At 40.3% G+C, this 21,489-nt stretch overlaps 1 protein-coding gene across 12 annotated transcripts; it reads right to left on the bottom strand.

Moving 5' to 3' along the window:
- Positions 1-5,791: 5,791 nt before the first annotated feature.
- On the bottom strand, positions 5,792-19,335 carry LOC145449556 (uncharacterized). 12 transcript variants are annotated; one of them, XM_080327940.1, is made up of 9 exons: positions 19,121-19,335; positions 13,580-13,666; positions 13,245-13,343; positions 10,935-11,230; positions 10,029-10,304; positions 8,821-8,847; positions 8,511-8,528; positions 7,526-7,663; positions 5,792-6,424 (listed from the first exon to the last, which is right to left on the bottom strand). In XM_080327940.1, the coding sequence occupies exons 2-9, from the start codon at positions 13,620-13,622 to the stop codon at positions 6,290-6,292; spliced, it is 1,032 nt and encodes a 343-aa protein (XP_080184066.1). In that variant the 5' UTR covers positions 13,623-13,666; positions 19,121-19,335; the 3' UTR covers positions 5,792-6,289. The 12 variants fall into 12 exon arrangements, 11 of the variants coding, with proteins under 11 accessions (XP_080184066.1, XP_080184074.1, XP_080184070.1 ...); XM_080327948.1 differs by having other exon boundaries at positions 13,245-13,363; positions 19,121-19,334; XM_080327944.1 differs by lacking the exon at positions 19,121-19,335 and adding an exon at positions 12,148-12,326 and having other exon boundaries at positions 13,245-13,363; positions 13,580-15,204.
- Between the last annotated feature and the right edge of the window lie 2,154 nt (positions 19,336-21,489).

Genomic DNA, 21,489 nt, shown 5'->3' with positions numbered 1-21,489 from the left:
GTAACCCTAACCTACAGCAATTCCAAATAATCGTAATCGCAATCGAATACATTCGAAAAAAATCCGAAGTAATCGTAATCGACTATACTTCACATATCTAATCGATTTCTTTGTGAACGAACGATTACTTTTCATTCCTGCAATGACCATGACATAAACTAAACATTCGTGAACAATGATTTAAAACGGATAATTGATAGCAGAAACATCGGATTTTCAAGCGCCACTGCTCATTATTGCGTCACAAGTACCGGCTTGGTTCGTCATTGCGTAACGAATTATCCGCATGAAGTAAATAGATATTCGATGTCAGTACAATGTACAATGTACATTGTACATGATAATACTGTGATTGTAAGAACACCCGCTATGGCTTATTATATCAGTTTAATATTCACCACTCTGCCTATTTTCAAATAGCAACGTAAGTAGTGATGTTTTGGTATGCTTAAGTAAACGAAGTCTGACCGTTGCTGATTGGCGAGCAGTAAGCAGTAAGGAAAAAGGTTTGAAATTTTGCACTCGTCAGATAGAACATGACGATTTCAACATCGAAGCAGACATGGGGTAATCGCGATTAGTAATCGTAATCGATTACGACGATTACAGCATTTTCAAGTAATCGTAATCGCAATCGATTACTTTCGAAAAAATTCCAAAGTAATCGTAATCGTAATCGAGTACTTCCCATATCTAATCGATTTCTTTGAGAAAGAACGATTACTTTTTATTTGTACAAGGACTATGACATAAACTGAACATTTGTGAACAAAGAAGAGATATTATACCAGGTTAGTGATAGCACAAACGACTGATTTTCAAACGCCACTGCTCATTATTATGTCAGAAGTATTAGCCTTGCTCGTCATTGCGTAAGAAGTATCCACGTGTAGTAAACAGATATTGGATGTACAATTGTAGCTGGATTGTAAGAACATCCACCATGCTGTATATCAGGGTATATCAATGCACTCCAGACGCCTTTACCTCACAACGGGAAAATAATCAACACTCTTCCTAGTTTCAAATAGTAACCTATGTATAGATGTAAGGTTATGCCTAATTAAGCTATAGATTGCCAACCTACGGCTACGGTAAGTCAGTAATCTATAGTTGAACGCAGTTTGGCCGTTGCCGCTTGGCGAGCAGTAGTGTAGGCCTATGTAATTGTACGTATGTAAGAACACCCGACAAAGATTTTATATTTTGTACTCGTCAAATGAAACATTATGATATCCATGACGAAGCATCAAATCAACAGCTGCTGATATATATCATAATCGAGCTGTTTTTCGTAACGGCAGCTTGTGTAGCATCTGTATTAAGTGAAATGCAGAATTTTATGTTCACATTATCCTGTTCTCATATGACTGTATTTGAAACGGGGCCAATCGTTACTTCGCAATTCTTTACTCAACATTTGAACCTACCGGGATAGCCATTCGCTTATACACCATGTTGAAGCGTGAGTTGTAGTGACAATCAGGACCCCTCTCTAAACGTTGGTCTTGGGCCCCCATATGGTGGTCCTAGTCAATTCTCAAGTTAATGACTAAATTTTGTGAATAATATTGGTAAATGGTAACTGCATTATATTACTACTCTCACAGCCCCCAATGGTCAGATTTACCGGTTGTGCTGGGGGCACGTGCTTCATAATAATAACATCTGATATGTTGGTATAATTATTTAATTGTACGTTGTTAATTCGTTACCTCCCGTCTGTTATATAATCAAAAGATATTGTAGTCGCCAAACGCAGCAGACTAACAAAAACGTTCGTGAGACGCACACACAAATTGTCATGTCTTCATTCTTCTGTGGGTGCCGCGGGTGGCATTTGTTCTGTGGGACTGAGATTGGAAGAACAGGACTATTCGTCACGCCACCCAAGCGCGACTATTTACATTGGACACGACCAAGGTCTTTGGTAGCACACTTCGTGGAGTCGCACGTTGTCCGAAACTGCATATGTCTTTTGGTGTGTCGTGGCGCTGTAATGACCGGCATCGAAATGTATATTCCTATAAACCATGCATGCTTTTTATTGAGGCGGAGAGGTATGCATTTCAAAATCAAGCTATCTAGAGCAGTGGTTTCCAACCTGGGGGCGCGGGAGGCTCTCAGGGGGGAGGGCGCGGGAAATTGACAAAGTCTGTATGAATTCTGACTCAACATGTGTTTCACAACCATTCTAAGAAAACGATTGTTGAAGATGAAACTTGTTTCGTATTCAAGAAAACTCGCCAAATTCAAACTCCAGCAGTCGCGATCAACGGAGTATAGGCTGATTTCAACTTCGTTTGAGCAAATTTTTGATCTTCTTTGAAGATTTAGAGCAATTCCCACGTGTAAGTCATTCATTACTTCATAGCTTTGGCAGTAGCCTAAAGCTCGGTGCGCTGGGTAGCTGTTGTTGATAGCTGGCGAACTGCACTGCCTAAGACAGACTTGAATGCAATATAGGTTGCCCGGTTTCGCCCTCAATTAGGCTACCCTAAATCAGCACAATTTAATTCAATTCCAATACTGATCAAGCTTAGCATGGCAGTATAGAACGACGCCGTGTTCTCTGTAGTCACTACCAGCATTAGGATTAGTCTCAGTGCAACCTACCTTGAAATTAATTGATGTCCTGTTCAATGTTTTTTGCTATTTTCAAACAGGTTTAGGGAAATTTGTCAGATATGTTAAAGACTCAAAAACTGGAATGCGGATTCAAACTTGGCGTAAGACATACCATATCTATACTATTAGATCAGGGATGGGCAACCTGCGACCGTAGAAGGGAAATTGCACGGCCGTCGAAACCTAATTCAATTAGTTGGCCTATATGTGTTGGCGGCCGTCGACATGCAAATTGAAATTACTAATTCACTCCCGACATTTTGAGAGATTTTAATTAATCTTGAATTTTTCTTCGCACTCCGCGCAATTCAACATTACTTCATTTATCGATTTTAATATAGTAGCACCCTTCTCAATGTGAGTCGGAATCGTGTGCTCCTCACTATAGAAATTTTTTTATGGCACATTTGGACGATTTCAATATATTTCCACTACCGATACAATCGACAATCCTGATGGGGGCTCAAGAAATAACAGCATGCAATGAAGTGACTAATCCCAATTGGCCAACCCGAAGATGCATTATCATTTATAAATTTCCCTAAATTTTCGAAATCACCACCTCCATAAACTCTACCGGTGAATCGGATCACATGGGCTAAGAAAGGATAAATATTTGATAGTAATATGTGATACTGCTATAGGCCTACTATTAATTACGGAATTCATTCGTGATTTTTCTGAAAAATTTCGCGACAATATTCAGCCCCAGCAACTCTTTATAACATTGCTACTCGTGACTTCGGCGCATAAGTAGTCGAAATGTGGCCGTGATTAGCAAAAAGGTTGCCTACCTCTGTATTAGATGATGTGCTCTTTTTGACATGACGATAATTACAGTATGGGTTAGGAAGCGCAATTTTTTTGATCATCGCCAAGGGGGCGCATGTCCAAAAAGGTTGAGAACCGCTGATCTCATTACATTAAATCGCCAAGCTCGAAGAAAATTTTCAAGTTAATTGAATCTCTCGAAAATACTCCAATTTATGTTGATGTATGAAATACTTTTAAGACTCCTTCTAGCTCGCTCCCCACCCTATTGGGGAGTTTAGGCTGCGACAGTTACGAACCTGGCACGAATGCAAATCTATGCGTGCGATAAATCGTCCCCTATAAAGTTGGGCAATGGGTACCTTATGATATAACAAGCAAATGACTATCATTTGTAAACAAAGCTGTTATCTCATTAGGCCTGTTCATCGCAATCCGTAATTCCTTACATTGTCTTCCAATATATCGGCCAAGATTAGTTCTGAGAAGCAAAATAAATGTAATCGTGAGTAATCGTGATTACTTTTCCAATGTAATCGTAATCGTAATCGACTACTCACTGATTTTGTTGTAATCGTAATCGTAATCGTAATCGCGTGATTCCGAAGTAATCGTAATCGCATTCGATTACATTTATGAAGTAATCACCCCATGTCTGCATCGAAGCATTAAAAACCAACGGCTACTGATAAAAAATCATAACCGAGCCGTTATTTGCCGTTACTCGTATAACGGCAGCTCGAAATATCTGTATCAAGTGGATTATAGGCAAAATTTTATGTTTACTTTATCTTATTCTCATACGGCCCTAATTAAAACGGGCACCAATCGCTATTTCACAATTTTATACTCAAAATTTGGATCTGCCACTATAGCCATCCGCGTACAAGTACACACCATGTTAGTGTGGGTTGCAACCAGAATCAGGACCGAAACAGCATTTCGCCCCCTAAAATGGCCGACTTGGGCCCCCAGAGGGTGATCAATGAAACTTCTGACGGTTGAGATACACGCTTTGATGCGATATGGATTTGCTGTCAGGCTGCGCCCAGCGTGAAAATTCAGGGCACGTAATTTGTTACTTTATTTTATGTTGTCAATTCGTGACCTACCGTCTGCTATATAGTCAAAACTCAAAATATATTGGAATCGCCCAAACTAAATGAAAACCTTTCGTGAGACGACCCCAGAAATTGTCATTTCTACACATGGGCCCATAAGGTATCATCTTCCTCAGTGGGTGCGCCGGGTGGTATTTGTATTGTGGGACTTAGATTGAGAAGACAGGACTATTCGTCGCGTCCATCCAGCGCGGCTATGGACAATGGACAAATACACAAAGTTTCGGCCAAGGTAGGACGTCTTGGTGTGTCGCGGCGCGGTATTGGCCGGCATCGAAATGCCTATTTCTATGAACCATGCAATGGGTATATTATGACATGAACAGCAAATAACGTCATGACGTCTCGTTTAAAAATAAAAAATAAACTTCTCTCATGAAGCCTTTTCATCGCAATCGTTATATTGCCTTCCAAAGATAAGTTCTAAGAAGCAAAATAGTAATCGTGATTACTTTTCCAAAGTAATCGTAATCGACTACTCGCATGGTTCAGAAGTAATCGTAATCACAATCGATTACATTCATGAAGTAATCACGCCATGTCTGCCAGCCACCCAACATCGTATAAGCCGACTCTATTGATAGCAAATCGTATGTGATACGCTCATACTACATGTTTTTCGAAATTATTTACACAGTCATAGCATAATTAGACGTTTGAAAACGAAAAACATTTTTAAACCGCATATTTCTAAAACGCTGTTGCCGCAACCCCAGTTGCCTGACTCTCAAAGCTGTAAAGGAGGACCAATTGCGAAAAAGAAGTACATGCCAAGTCATCACGCATTTCCGATTGGAAACAATAAATTGACCAGCTTCCACCACTTCTACGTGGTATTGGCTCGAAAGTTGGCTAGAGCAAGACCAGTGACATAGTCAACTGTGTCCAATGTAGCCGCAGATGATAACTCGATGCATATTTCCTAATTAACGTAATCATCAATCGGCCGTTGAAGTGATGGCGAGTAATACTTCGCATCATAAATAGTCCTCGGCAAAATGGAGTGTCTGTGTAATTCGTTTCGGAGTCGAGTAATGTGGTATGTCGCTTATCATGACGTTATATCAATAATATTGACCTGGAAAGTTCAAACATGTGTTCAGTGTTATGTTACGTAGTTTGGTTGCGTAAAAACGAGTGAAATCGCGGAACAGACGTAGATACTTGGTATATTCAGATACCATACTATGACCAACAAGGAAGTGAACGGAGCTCTCGTCTTTGCAGCTATCTTACTTCCTGCTATTCTTTTACAACTAACACTTGGAAAATTCGAGTTGAAAGATTTTGATATTTCAAAGCGTTATGAATCATATGTAGTAAATATACCGTGTAAAAAAGTCCCAACAAAATTCACGTATCATGGATATCTGTTATGAATAGTTAGACTTTCTAAGCTTCGGCCGACAGTCTGCTTTATCAAAACATGCCCATGGTGCATATCGCCCCACTAGATCAATGTCAATGAAGCTCGCCAATATTATTGGCGTCTCTATCCATGCTGTTTTTGTACGCACTGTGCGGATTTTTTGTGCATTACAAGCAGAAATACAAGGGTGTTAGAGTGATGTCGGCTTTGGCACACGTCTTGTCTTTTTCGATGCATTGCCCACCCGGATGCGAAAGCGAGATGCTTTCTCCACGGTCTTTTGTCTCTCGGTGCCGACTCTCCTGCATGCCCAAAGTCCGCGACAAACTTCGCTCGTTTGTAGCGCGTGGTCTGCGAACTCCAATTTATGCGCTTTTCCGTTTGCGGTGCATGAGCTCCTTCAGCGGGTCGATGATGACGGAGATGAGAATCCGTCGATTTTTCTTGTGGAACCTCTAGGCGCGGGGCAGATCATTTGTTTCCGCCAGCGTAGTCGATAAAGTCCTGGGATTTGGTCGAATTGAATTTCAAGATTCTGTGATGGAAATATAGATCGTTCTTTTGTTATCATGTCAACAATAATGATAATCAGCAATTATCTTATTTTCATTCGTCAAAGACAATGTATAATGTGATAGAGAATAAACGATATACTAAATAGGTATACCGCAAATGCGGGATTATCATAGGGGTGTTGCTAGGACTACTTTACGAAGAATCCGCAATCCACAGCACACATGGCCGAAACAATTTTAGTCGTTTACACGCCACATAGGCTAATCAGGAGGATTTTATGAAGTCGAACTGTCAAATCGCATCGTAGCAGTATTTTAATGCAAAAAAGAATTTCGCTACTTATAAAAACAACAAGATTTCGTTTTTCCATGAATTACCAGATTGTGTTTAAAGGTAGCTAGCCTACCTCTGGATCTCACCAGCTAATCCAAAAGCATGAACATAGACTTCTATAGATTGGCATTGATATAGGCCGATTGGCGAGTGCTATACATGTACATTGAAATAAACTGAAAGTGCATACCATTACTGAAGCATACTATTTATGTGGTTATATTATAGTGAAAGCTCTTCATACACTCCAACACTTAATGCACAAGTTGCTGTTGTTGTTGTTGTTGTTGTTTTTTCTGGGGGGGTTATACAATGTGTAATGTTGGTAATATTGCAATTTATACTTGACTATGAGCCGTTACTTTGAAGTCAGTGAAATTGTGTTGAAATTTGTTCTTCACAGAGACGATCTATAAATGTCTATGACCAGCAGAACTCACTATTTATCATTGTCTGGCGGGTAGTCATCCATGCGTTTGACCCTATTCTGCAGGAAGTCTCTTTTCCCGTTTTCAGAAGTGGCCATGGGCGGCTTCAGACATAGGCCTAACTAAGATCTCCTATTTTAGCATTCATATACCTAAATTCACTATAACTATTCGTAGAAGCAAACAACAACTGTGTATTATATTTTTGTGGCATATTCAGAGGTCAATCAGAGCCGCAAGAAGGCTAGCTTGGCGCTGTATGCGGATTTGAGAGCCGCGGTTGGAAATCATAGACTAATTAGACCGACATAACACGTAAGTAAATAGGTCTCATTATAATGCAAATCACGTGTTCTTACCGTCTGCGGAAGGGAATTGAGTTTACTTTGAATAATCCCAAGTAGAAATGGGTCTTCGACTTTAAAATCAAGAAATAATTTCTCCGTTACATTCGGTATGAGACCACAAATTGCCTGCGCTCCAGACACATGCAGTTCCTGAGAGACAGAGAGAGAGATAGAAGTGAATCAAGTTTCCTCACGAAAAACTAGTAGATAAACAGATACAATCGTATCATTTCTACATGAAGTTAGATCATCCGCTACGTAAATGCTGGGTATATGAGTCGCGACAATGGAAAACGATGCACTCCTCATTTACGCTCGCTCACGCAATAGGAGACACAATAGCGAATCACATACGTGGAGTTACCACCGCAAACGTGGGTGTGCAGTTTGCACCGTGGACCGTGTATTTCAGTGATTCCGCCATAACATCGGAGTCGGATTACGTAAGGAATGTCTGGTATATAATTTCGATTTCACACGCATTCGTACAGAAGAAAATGGGCCAAATGCTCCAATTCATAGATATTATATGAAATAGGTTGTGTTTTTCTATGTTAACATCGGGGTGCGGGATTGAATCCCGTAAATTAGCGAATACAAATTGCTTTGGATACCGTGGAACGAAAAGTTCTCCGTAATTCTCGACCTTATACGCTAGTTTAATGGGGGTAATCGAAAATATCCAAGACACAAGCACAATCGCTTGGTTACGTGACAAAAAGTATAGCTAATGGCCTAATATTTGCGCATATGACTTCTTTTTGTGAGTGTCTTTTTTACGTCGAATAACGAATTATGCGGATTATTACAGATAAATTTAAGGTAAAACGAGAAATCAGAAATAGTGACATTTCTCGAAGACTATGGACAGTCGACACTGCAGAAAACATTTTTGTAGTTTAGTGATTAGTTTGGAATAGCAAAACACAATACATAAAAAATTTTACTCGACTAAAAATTTTGCATTATTTTGTTACAAGGTATAATCAAAACTTACCTCTCGACAAAACTTTATCTGTAAAACATATAACATTATCACGTTAATAAAATCTTAATATAAGAAGCTTGCATTGCTGTAGGTTGAATTCACAATTACTACACATTTCCGGAAGTCTGAGCGGACGAGCAGACAAATAGCCGCAGATTGTCCTAAATCTTTGCCAAAACATGATGCATTATGGTGTATAACACTCATGGATGAAACCAATGGTAAATGAACCATCGCGAATTGAGTATATCATCGTAAACTAACATTATCAATCACCATGTATCTTTGTCGCGTATTACATCCAACATTTTCTACACACCTGTTCGAACAGTGTAAGTCTTTTGATCTGAAAAAATGAAAGCAGTCCACTTGTAGTTTCCCGTGTAAAGGCCTTTAGTCATGCCAATTTTTATTTGACAATTCTGTGCATTAAAAGATTTCTCTATGAAAAATCTTATTCCTGGTCAAGTTGACATAACACTGCATGCATATTCTTAGTGCGTTTATCTTCTTGTACAAGGGATATCGGATGACAAACCAAAATAATGGGATTTTGTGTCGCGGATCTAGTTCTTGCAACACAGTTAAATACTGTAAAATTGGGGTGGGTGGCTATTAGAGGATTAAATGTAGTATTGATCAATTTGAATCGATCACAATAAGATGATGTATCAGACTGCTATACCTCATACACATTGGTTACGTGTGGTGACGGTGAGGTTCATGGTTGGTGAGGCACTGACCCAAACATGGTAGCTAATTCAGTTTGCGATTTGTTTTGTTTCTTATCACAATAACACTCTTCGCGTGCAGGCTACGCAAGAAGTAACTATACATATCCCCAATCGAAGGTATAGGTATGGATGGAAAATGCATAAAATATATATCAGAATGACAATGTATTTGCTCTGCACTACATGTTGGTCATCGCAACTGCACAATTCGATAACGCGCGTTATATTCCTTGGCAATTTTGAGGGCGTTCCGCGCTTGCTCCGTTATTAATATTTAGATTTTCAGAATCAGTGCGGCAATACCAGCTATTACAATTCTGATCTGTTTCTGATGACTTGCGCTATCACAGGTGAGGCTTGGCCTGTCTTTGCATCACGTCTTCTTCCGTGCTATATTTTTTAACGATAAATAGGTAACTGCAGCATTATCGGCGAGCTGCTAGCTGCAAGACCAACTACTACACAGGTACCATTATACGTCGAATTCGAAGTGTTCACTCAACAGTCCACATGTCGTGAGCGTACTACAAAACAATAACAGGAACCCATCGCCTGGCTCAATCAAGCATTTAATAGCACCACATTAACTAATTAAATATTTCAGAATTAGTCATTCATGAGCATCGATGAAAGATACACATAATCATTGATGTTATAATCATACAAGGTGTCACAATTTTCTTTTACTCATTCGGGCACTGCCCCACTTGCCTCCCCTGACCTCACGACACTGATAGATGTGGCGTGGAAACGATTTTCGCGAAAGAGTAGTCATATGAAAATGATTACCCACCTTGACTAAGGAATTAGAAACTATAACCGCGAAATCAATGAGGTATGTAGACGGCATCATGAGAGAGAAGTGGTCCAAGTTTTGGCAGTTCTGAGTTATCCACGGCACAATGTCTTGTCCGAATCTACTAACTGTCAAGTCCATGTTTAAGAGGGATATTGAAATTGAAGAATCTTCTAAAAGAGTGTTGAGGTATCTCTCGTAATTTGTGTAAATTCGTAGAAGTTTCTGAAACTCCACTTCCGTTGGAGTGATGCTCAAATTTCGTATTGTTATCTGCAATTAACAAAGATCAACTAATGCTCGTTCAACAGAGAAAACATTGCACTGAGATATGCAATTCCCGTGGTGTGCGATTGTTTGAAAGGGGTAATTTGAATATTTATGCCCACTCTTCAGAAAATTTACCATATATGAACAACAAAATCTAGTTCAAGCAGTGGTTCATTTAGGATATGTGGACACATCAATATTGATAGAGGCATGGTAATAATGGAATAATAATTATGTCATTGGCAAGTGTTCCAAGTACATACCACCTTCTTAATGCTTCGGCCAAAATATCTTTCAATGCGAGTGCACTTTGTTATCGACTAGCCTATATACAACACATTCCATGACGTAATATCATACCCATTCGTAAGCACTTTCGTAGGCTTTTAGCGTTATGAAAATTCATTTTGCTGGACAGCAAATCGATAACAAGAGCTCATAAAGGCACAAGACCTAATACCGAATAGTAATCGATTTCGACGACCCGCGGTACAAATTGCTATACAGCCCCATGAGAGTCGAAGAGCGGGGTATGTGAAGTTTCGAGTGCAAACACCAGAAGTCAGTGTTTCTCTGACCTAACGCAACGTATCAAACAACTGCCATATTCGCATACTTAGAGTGTATCCCTACCTTTATATGTTCATGGTCTGCCCACGGTATAATCCGTTCGAGCTGTCGCGGGTTAATCGTGCTGACTGAGATTGCTTCGAGCTGGATGTATCGTTTCATAACGGAGCAAATAACCAGCATGTCATTATCGGAAGGTATCGAATCCCCCAAGTCAATTTCGTTCATGTCTTCTGGCAGAATATCCTGGACGTCCTCGACGGCTTCGTCCGCGGCGTGCAGGAGCGAAAGCAGCTCCTCTTGTGGTAAATTCAATGTCATATCTTCCTCGTCGACTATTTGATCAGAAAGTGGATTGTCTAAGAAAACATGGTATGCAGGAGAATATTTCGACGAATGCAACAAACCCGCAATATGACCTCTAGTCTAGTCATATAGTGTGAAAAGATGGGAATCAACTCCTAGAATGACGACAGTCGACATATATATGGGCAGTGGGCACTGTGAGTGGATTTGGTAACTCTAGCACTTAAAAGCTATAGCCCTAAGCATTGAGTTTATCCTACCTATCTCGACCAGACTTACTTTGCTGGTCTAACGTACATATGTACGTGTACGTACAATGCAGTGACGTGCGGTCAGGGAAGGCAAGAGAGGCAGTGCCTCGCCTGTCGTCAGGACAAGTATAACAAAATTGTGAAAACCTTCAGTGATTATGATATTTTCCGTCGATGTTCATGAATAACTAAATTTTAACATTTTTTCACCCAACATCGCCAATTTTCAGCGCGAAAGGAGAGGCGAGGCACAGGTGACGCACGTGTGGGTCGTGCCTCACCTGCGACAATGTAATTCATCATAAACAGCTCAGAATTTATAATAACTGGTATCAATCAAATGCGATTGACTCACTGATTCCGAAAATCGAAGGGATTTCGAAAATATTAACATTTCCAGAGCACCAGAACCCCTCAAATTCGCCAAGGAATGTGAAATTCTACTTTATTAAGTACAATGACAGCGCAGAGAAACAATAGCCAGGTGAGGCACAATCGAATCTGCGTCACTCCCTATTCGCTAACAATTGGATATAATCGCAGCACAGTGCAACGCACTATCGCTTTCGGAAACCGACAGTGTTGTATAAATCGTGGAGTTGCGACGGCCAATTCGTAATGCGGCGCAAATACATCCCCTTGCTGATGGATAGCTGTAATGTCTTTTCCCTCCATGCATCTATCTTAAATTGTGGCATGTAGGCCGAATTGCTACTTACACAGCCTGCATCGTTGTTGCTTGTGGCATTTATGATGTTTTTCGACTGCAGTGGTCATTTACACTGGCCGATATCCTACATTATGATTGCATATCTGCCGACTTGTAGCACGGCCCACTTCTACACTTTTGTATGACACCGCTTAAGCGGATCAGGTGCCTAGGAACAGCCTAGATAGCCTGCGTGTGAAGATAGTTAATGTGATAAGAAACAGGAAGCTAACTCTATCAGCTAGCCTTGTAGGTTTTATATATTTGCGAATCATATTCTAAGGAAATCTGCATCCGCGATCATGAATTGAACTCTCATTTTCCACAGTGTGAATGATAGTTTCAACCATTTAAGTTTGATGTTAGTAAATGACATATACTATTTAATAGTTTTGCTGATACAGTGTCGAATTCAATCTCGTAAAAATGAGACCGGACGAGCAAAGGACAACAGAGAATATAAAACCGAAATTAGGACCCTAAACATTATAATTTTTCGTTTTATCTTTCGTCTTTGTCGTTGAGCAATCTGCATTAAATAACTGAATATTTTACTAGAGGAAAAAAATTAAATCTGTATTGTAGAATTGCAACTGCTAACTGGGTGCAGAGAAAACGCTCTCGCCTACCTGCTACCTCCAGCTGGTGTTATTAACATAGTCGTGTATATTTATCAGTTACTTTCCGTGGGTGTGTGTGGGGGGGATCAGGGATCAGTGCCTCACCAGCTATGAACCTCACCGGACTTCACTGGTACAATGGTACACACATAAATGTAGTCAGAGGGAGTTTACGAAGCTCAAAATCACTACCCAGATTTTGGACGAATTCATTGTGACACCATCATATTTTCGAATGCCACAACGACTATTTGATGTTATCGTGTTTTGCAGAACTACTTTATCTCCTAAGTAACGTAAGCCTACCGGTACGCATTTGTAACCTTACGGAGATGTACTCTCTGAAATTAGTATTGTGACGTCAAAGGTTTTTATTCGCAGCGAAATTTACAGTAAAGACCGTATTGTCAAGAACCAGAACGTTTCATGGGCTCGCACGATCCCTAATGATTATTATTATAAAATTTTACCACCTCAGAATGCTTACCAAGCCCACTGAATCTGCTTGTGCTTATTCTCATTCTCGATGCTGGAATGTATTCAACTTTTGGTTCGTTTCGAGTCAAATCAGTAGTTCCGTAGCAGGCTGTTACCGAACAAATATATCTGAGGCATGAGATAGCGAGAGGTAGCACAGTTTTATGGCAAAAACAATGAATTAACAATGTGAAATTCGGTACTGAAATCTAAGCTAATGCAGTGAAATAAAACGCTAATATGGATCCCAATCCGGGGGAATATGTCGGTGCAGTAACCCGCGTCTGTCCTAATTCTGGAGAAATGACGCGGGCTCGAAGTGATGATATAACAGTTGAAACTAACCAGAGAAAATGCCTCCCATCTTAGAAAAAACGTGTGAAGGCATCCAAATCTTCCTTGCTTCTAGATATCATTAGGTACATAAATCATCTGCAACAATCAAAATGAATATCAGCGCAGCCGTTATCAAAATCACCACGAAAGCTACATGCGAAGAGTCCATACTAGGGAATCGTCAAATGCCACTACATATCAAGGAATATCTAGTCTCTGATATGTGTCTTTATCTGCGATGTCACGACATTCACCGTTAGTATTTAATATTGCTGCTACTCATCTGTAAGAGTGCGATATCGGCAAGTCTGTTTTTGATTAACAGGTAATGTCAGTGAATACTACGGCACAATCGTAAGTAATGAATTGTTCAAATAAAGAACCGAGTAAGAATATCTGATATAATAATAAATAGTTCAATGAAGTCCGTCCCCTTTCATGACTTAAAAGTACAGATAATAAATGGAAATAAGGTTGAACGGAACCGGTAGTTAGGTGGCCGATAACAATAACAATTGTTTCTTTACCACTGATTGCACCTTGAAAGCATTCTATATGTTGTGTACGTACAGGTATCCAGACAACTGGAATATTGTACTTGAGAATGTTATTTTCATCTGCAGGTGATCATGGATAACAAACACATAAATCAATAAACACAAGGAATTCGTTTTTGAACAGCTGTGTTTTAGATTCATTTTCAATTTAAACACAAACCCGACTCCTCTTAACATGACATGACTGTCTAGTGTCCACCTACACTCACTAACGCTAACCCACGTTGGAACGGCTGCAGTCAGCTTAAATAACTAGGTATCGCGTAGGCCTGATCGATATCAGGCTAACCAATGATGGAGAAGTGACGGTAATGTTTGAAACGCGCGCTTGTTATTATAAATTCTAGTACTTGAGAATGGATCGAGGTTGTCAAACAATCTCCGATCATGCGTGTATATCTCATACATATTTAATCCGCAAAGGCTTAGCGACGAAAGTAGCTTGATACCTCAAACCTCATACCTCGTTGTAATTGAATACTGGGCATATCTGTCACACTTTCATGATGAGGATAGGGTTTAGCACGAATAGAGAGCACCGTCTCCGTTGTTCGTTGATGGAACAACATTTTAGGCATGCATCGACTTCGGCTCATCATTCGGGCTGAGCACAATAATTCGAACACTGTACTCGAATCTGAAACGAGTATTGGTTCTAATGATTCGTGTCAAGTAGCGAGGGATGAGTACTGAAATTGTACAATCCTTTCACCTTAAAAATAAATTATCAACAGGAATTATAGTTTCGATACTATTTTCCACTGTGGTAGGCTGTAAACCGCGATTATAGCCTTATCGCAGCATACGAAACACGTAGACACGTAGACATGTAGGCATGTAGGCTTTTTGTAGGCAGTTGGCTCCAAAAAAGTTAGTTCGGCCCCTCGTCTCTTTTTTTCAATAGTTGGCTCTTTTCAGATATTATCATACTATATAGCTATCTAAATAAATGTCTTTCGAAAATTGAGACTGAAAAGTGTTATTACGATTATTTAGACAGTGTTGTCGCAGAATTTCACCTTCGCTATGGGCCAATGCTTGTGGAGAGAATGTTTCCCCCTTGGTACTTGGACAAAATGAAAGCAAGAAAACGCATGCAGCCAAGACAACTTCTGGATGCCACTGTCAGGATAAGAGCAAATCTTATGCTTTCAAACAAGTGTTGCAAGAACTTTCAAGCATCACCAAAAAAGCTACTAACTTACACAGCTGAGAATGTTTAGGCCAGTGCCAAAGATTCGAGTCGAAACACTGTAGAACAGTGGTTCTCAACCGGGGGTCCGCGAAGACAAAAAGGTGGAGAACCACTGCTGTAGAAGATGAAGATTTGGAATTGTTCTTGTAGAATCTGCAAGAACAATTCCAAATCTTCATCTTGTACAGTGTTTCCACTACGGTGTAGAATGTAGACTGTGTAGGAATTATAAATACAGACTCATATTATAACACAAAGTTTTATTTTACGATTCAATATTCAGTTGAAAAAGGCTTGAAATAATAGCAGTTATTGTAGTTGGATTCGGCGTCCTACAACAGTATCAACAATAAAAATCTGGAATTCCCGGTGATTGACAAACGGTCTATGGGTAACGTCGCAACTTTATTGACGTCGTTAACATTATTATGTATTACTAACAACGTTATTGAACAATTTGGCTCTTTTTAACACAGTTTAGGCCTTTTTTCGACACTGTTTGGCTCTTTTACTCAAAAGCTGTTTAACAACTCTGACTCTCAGCATTGCCACCAAGTGCAATGAAATAGGCTTTGTGGAAACAATACTGAATTACCTTTATGTGGTGTCGAGCTGGCATTATATTCTTTGTGGCAGCATAAAATATGCATATCTGAACTTTCCAGATCTGTCGTACTGTTATGACGTCATACTCGGTTCTGAATCAAATCACTCAAATACTCGATTTTGCGCAGACCTAGATATAACTAAATACGGTTTCAAGGCGCTTAGGGTCGGAAGAAAGCATCGAAACAAGAATTGTCGTTGATGATGCATGTGAAGAGCGTATAGTTTCAGTGCCCGACAAAATGGCGTCTCTGTCGACTCGACTCGAATCATTATAATTAATACTCGATGCAGAATCAAGAATTATCTGACGGCGGACTATATGCGAGTAATTATCGGACATAGGTGATTACCCTTTTTCCAGAGTGCCAGGTGTAAGAATTTTGTTTCATAAGTCAGGTTTACAAAGAACTCTCTTAAGGCAAGTGTTATATAACTATTACGAGTGAAGAAAATGATGCATTTGCTTGGCAAGGAGCAATCGCCAGTTCCTTCTCTGCGCTTGTTTGTTGACCACAGAGCAGGAAGCAACTGCTTTGGCCTTCTAGCATAATTCCCGCGGTTAAATCGTCAGAGATCATTCCAATAATAAGTCGTGTCTAAATCCGCATGTGTACAACTATGGGCTAAAATCGAATTTACTCTCAGTTCAATTCAGCGCCGTCATGGAAATAACGTAAATCGAACTCGATTTGACACAGCTTCAATACCCACTTACGCATTATCATCAGATCTACACATTAAGTGTTTATTTGTTGCCGCCTCATTAGTATCCTTTCTTGTCCCGACAAGACAAACGGGGTTTGAAGAAGGTACATATACTATACAACAAAAGAAACGCGCTCGAGAACACCACCTGATTCATACACAATCGTCCTTTGTAGTTAATATACACAACTTTCAATATCCACTTCCACAAATTTGTGCTCGTGAGGGTTTCTCTAACCTCCTTCCAGTGCAGACTAAATGCATTTGATAAACGTTTTAAAGATAGTATAAATATATATGACAAGACGTTGATATTCATTCCGAAGTACTCTAGACTTTTCCTTTTACTGCACTCAGATAGTGGAACGATAGACGACTTTAGTAGACCCGCTATATAAATGACTACGAATACGAAGACTGCTGTACTGCACAGCTTACGTTTAAATTCATGGTTTCAGTGGTAAGACATTGGAAGATTCATGATGTACTACAGAAACAAACGACAACTGATAGTAACGTTCCCTGTGTAGATTTGCATTCGACAATGCGCGCATCACAACGTTATCAACACATTGTCAAAATACCCACTCAGCAGATCAGTCACAATCAAGATTCTCCACTGCGAGCAGACGGAAATATTACGCACAAAGAATCTGTGGATATTACAGGCAATGAATCATTCATTCAAGTAAGACGGGTTGGAAATTTTGTTTAAATACGGCCATATGCATGCAGTATTGAGAAATACCGATGTTCAGAGATGACACTGCGTACTGCGTAAATATTTTGAAAGCCGTTCTGATTCCCGCAGAGAAACCATTGCCCGAAATAGAAATAAATATTGGGAGTGATGCAAACTGCACGGATCATTTTCTGTCATTAAGATTACGCATTAGCGAAAAAAATGTGTATTCAGACCCAAATGGCCGAAAAGGATGGTATACGAAAAAAGGCCCAACTCAGAATTATATCGTGGTCATAAATCATGTGACCACGTGCATACCATTCTTACGTGCATGCATAATTTCGATTAATATGTTGTACTCGATTTATACCGTGGTATAACTTTGATTTAGGTTCTGGTTTTAAACACGGCACATATTCCCGTCATTTGACCCCGAAATTATCTGTTCACAACTCTTCGTGTCGCATAATATCGAAACGAAGATTTCCCCAGAACTAATATCATATTTACCATAGATATTTTCCAATATAGACCACTGAATTATTGATGCATTTGCATATTTATATCTGAACTGTCATGCCGTTTCTCTTTACCATAGCGGTCTCCTATGAATGACGTTATCAATTGTAGATTTCTGCAGGAGAGTTAACGTCAGAAATTATACCAGCAATGCGGCAGACGCTGCACTACAAAACTGTTAACCATACTCCGTACAATAGTCATAGTCATTCAGATGGACTTTTAAGGCAACAGCTCAATGAATGATTTATGGTTACCAGGGCTGTGTATATGGGTGGATTTATAATGGCAACAGTTATTAGTTGTGTTATTTATAATTTGAAATAGGATATGTCCGAAACGTACGTTTACAAGGGGGCAACAATGCCCAATGGCGCCACGGTGCAACGGAACGTTTCCTTGGTGAAGTCATGGCATTGAGATCCAAAATAGGTGAGATGGTGTGTTTCCACTCTCACTAATTACTTCCCCTTTTCCCAAGGTGTTGCAGGCCTATCGCTTTGCGCGCTGTGTCTCGAGCTAAACACGGGTTATCGGAATGTAGATAATAGATATACACGACTTGCTCTCGCCATATCATCCGTGTAAGCGTAAGCGATGTCTTATAAAAGCCTAGAAGTGGGCCGTGCTACAAGTCGGCAGCTACTTGTTAAAAATGCAGAAAATTTGCCTGATGAAAATGACCATGACCATTGACCTGACCATAGTAGGCACCAGTAATAACACAAAGCAAACAAACCCGACTCGCTAATTGCGTTCTATAGCTTATCGGGTGTCAACGCTTCTGGCAAAGCTACTACAGGCAGAGAGAGAGAGCTTTTGCGCTAATCGGCTAATGTGACACGTATATACGCCAAACAGTCTGGCTTATGGGCTACGTGAATTATGCTACATATACTTTCTAGTACGCAATGATTGGATTCCGAGCTACTGGCTGGATGCAGCGAAAAACAGCTATGTTGAGAGGCCTTAGGTTAAACACCAATAGCAACTGAAGAATGCAATTCTCGTCTTGAAACTATTTTTCCCCTCTGTAGTTCTACTAGCTCCACGTCTTTCCTCCACTATTAGCGACTCGTATAGTTCCTTATCATTAACGGTAGTTAGAATTAACCGCCAGCCATTGCCACCAAGCCTACCATAAGTAGCCTACCAATTGCCACCAACACGAGTCGGGCCTTGTCAACAACTCCCCGGTGTTGTTCCGTAAACGCAACCGTTGATCTACAAGTTGTTTTCAAATAATTCTGCTAGATGGGCCGCTCCACTTGTTGACTCACCTGCTTCATGCTATGAAACAACCTTAATTAAATCCGTAACACTCCGATGCAAATGAACGCGAATGCTCTTATCAGCAATCGCTGATCCTTGATTCCTCTCACTACAAGATAAGATGGAATTATCCCGACCACAGTGATTCAGAAACCACAAACAAGCATCAGGAATTCTACTTGCAGTTCCCGTCACGTGAAGCACGCAGTATTTTATCTCACGCAATGTGACTTGGTGGATTTGAGTGGCTTTCGCGGGACGCCGAGGCAGCTGGTAAATCCCGGGGGATATGCGACTGTTATTACTCGCTGTTTGCGCGACATGCGGCGTGCGTCATCACGAATGGAGTAGAATGATCTTTATGACTGCTAAGCGTTGGTATGTCGAAACAGTGACGCAAAGAGCTGCGATCTTTGCAACAAGCGTGCGGGTGCGCGGATCGCGACTGTTCGTTGTGCGGCTACATCAATTTCAACTCGCGGCGGTTGACTTGGTTCATACGGCCATTTGCGCATCTCAATCCTATGACTTATCAGTGTGTCAGCACTGCCTGTCGATCATATCGCCGCATTCCATCAAGTGCATATCTGATCATACTAAGCACTTCTCAAATGCTGACCAAAAATCGGATATAGTCCAAGTTTTCGCATTCAGAAACCCAAACACCGATGTCGTGTTGAAATGAAAAAATGGAAATGGATCCAAATAAAAATCTCTTGATTCCATGGTAGAATGCAGAAAGCGTAGACATCGGGGTAAAAAGTGTTCAGTTCACTGTTCACTCTATCACAAGGCAGCATCTGTTTCATAATTATTGTACCGATATAGTCAAGTCTCAACCCAACATAATCCCGCAAAGCACGTACAGCTTAAACGCGATTCTTGGATAAAACTCGGAGGGAGGTTGCTTCAATATGTATTGACCGAATAGCAAATACTCTTGACCTACGCAGTGAGTTCAAATGAAATTTGATCAATTTCTGCTAGATGGACCTTCAGCCCACTTAACTTAAACTTAAATAGATACAGGACCGACCGTTTCATATATGTCAAAGCTGTCTCCGTTCACAGATTTTATCTAATACCCCGGAATAAAGTTGTCCTTGCCTCTTTGATTTTGGATTAGCGGCGTATGCATTTTTTCGAATGTTTCAAAGTGGGTGGTGATGTTCCAGGTATGCCTGGAATTTACGCCATAGCGTTGAATCAATGGCACGAGACATGGATCGCGCCAATGAGACCGATGTACGAAATCACTAGAGGGGAGTGTTTTTCTTTCAAGTATAACGTGTAATACTTAGTCGTTAATCTATCTTCGTTTTCCTTGGACTCATTCACGCAACATGTTTACAGACCATGTCTCCCATCAATAATTAACTTCGGGATTTACAAAAATTCGAAGTACATGAGTTGATTCCAAAATAGATGAGTTTAAATCGGTACGCGCATTCCCTTATAGTTACTATACCATCGGCCATTACGTAATCTATATATGGATGCCATGTTCAGAGTGTTGGACGGCGCAATGTATGCTTGCCCCTACACTTAACAGCTCTTGAGGGTCCAGTATGGGGCGATCATATTACTGTGATATCTCAAATTGTATTCGGTATCAGTATCAGTTTATTAATATTTTCATCATTTCAAAACACCACAAAACTGCGATACAATGAAACGATAGGAAAGGTGTCGAAACGACCTGGAGTATAGTCTTTGAAATCAGACACCCACCTTGGCCTAGGTGAAGTGCTCCATACCGTCATACATTGTTATACAGTTGCCTCAATTTTGATTTCTGCCCGACCAGATTTCGGTAAAACAAGTTTACGAACATTCGTATTTTCCGTGTTGGTAAACCATACCCCGATAGCGATAGCTACTTTGGAATAAGTGTTTGAAGTGCCACCAGCCGCGCTAACTACAAACACGCATCGTTTCGGAGATATATTGACTTGCCGAGAAATCTTTTGACGCGAATCGATATTTATTTGCACATGACGCGGCGCAGGCGCATCCTGATTCCATACATTCGATGATTGACAGCAGCGTAATCTAGCGCAGTGGTTCTTAACCATTTTTCTCCAGCGCCCCCTTTCAAAAATTGCCCAAGTCTGGCGCCCCCCTATTTTAAGGACTGTAGTAAAAACAATGGGTAAGTGGTCGAAGTCCGCTTTCTGGTTGGGACTTCACTATTAGACCACTTGAATAATTAACATTATAATGGTATGTGCTATTTTCGGGATGAAATCCAGGTTGTTATAACAGTCATCGGGTAAGGCCTACGGGCTCATAAAATTTGGTTCGAGATCGATGTACAAGTCATGAATCCTCCTCTGCGATTGGCAATACGGGGAAGTTAATTGTATTGGGTTCTGTT

Source organism: Botryllus schlosseri, chromosome 11 (assembly GCF_051294905.1).
Source record: "Botryllus schlosseri isolate E-star chromosome 11, Bs_hap1, whole genome shotgun sequence".
In the NCBI taxonomy this organism is placed as follows: Eukaryota; Metazoa; Chordata; class Ascidiacea; order Stolidobranchia; family Styelidae; genus Botryllus; species Botryllus schlosseri.
The sequence above is the reverse complement of the archived record's forward strand: the minus strand, read 5'-3'. Positions and strand labels throughout refer to the sequence as shown.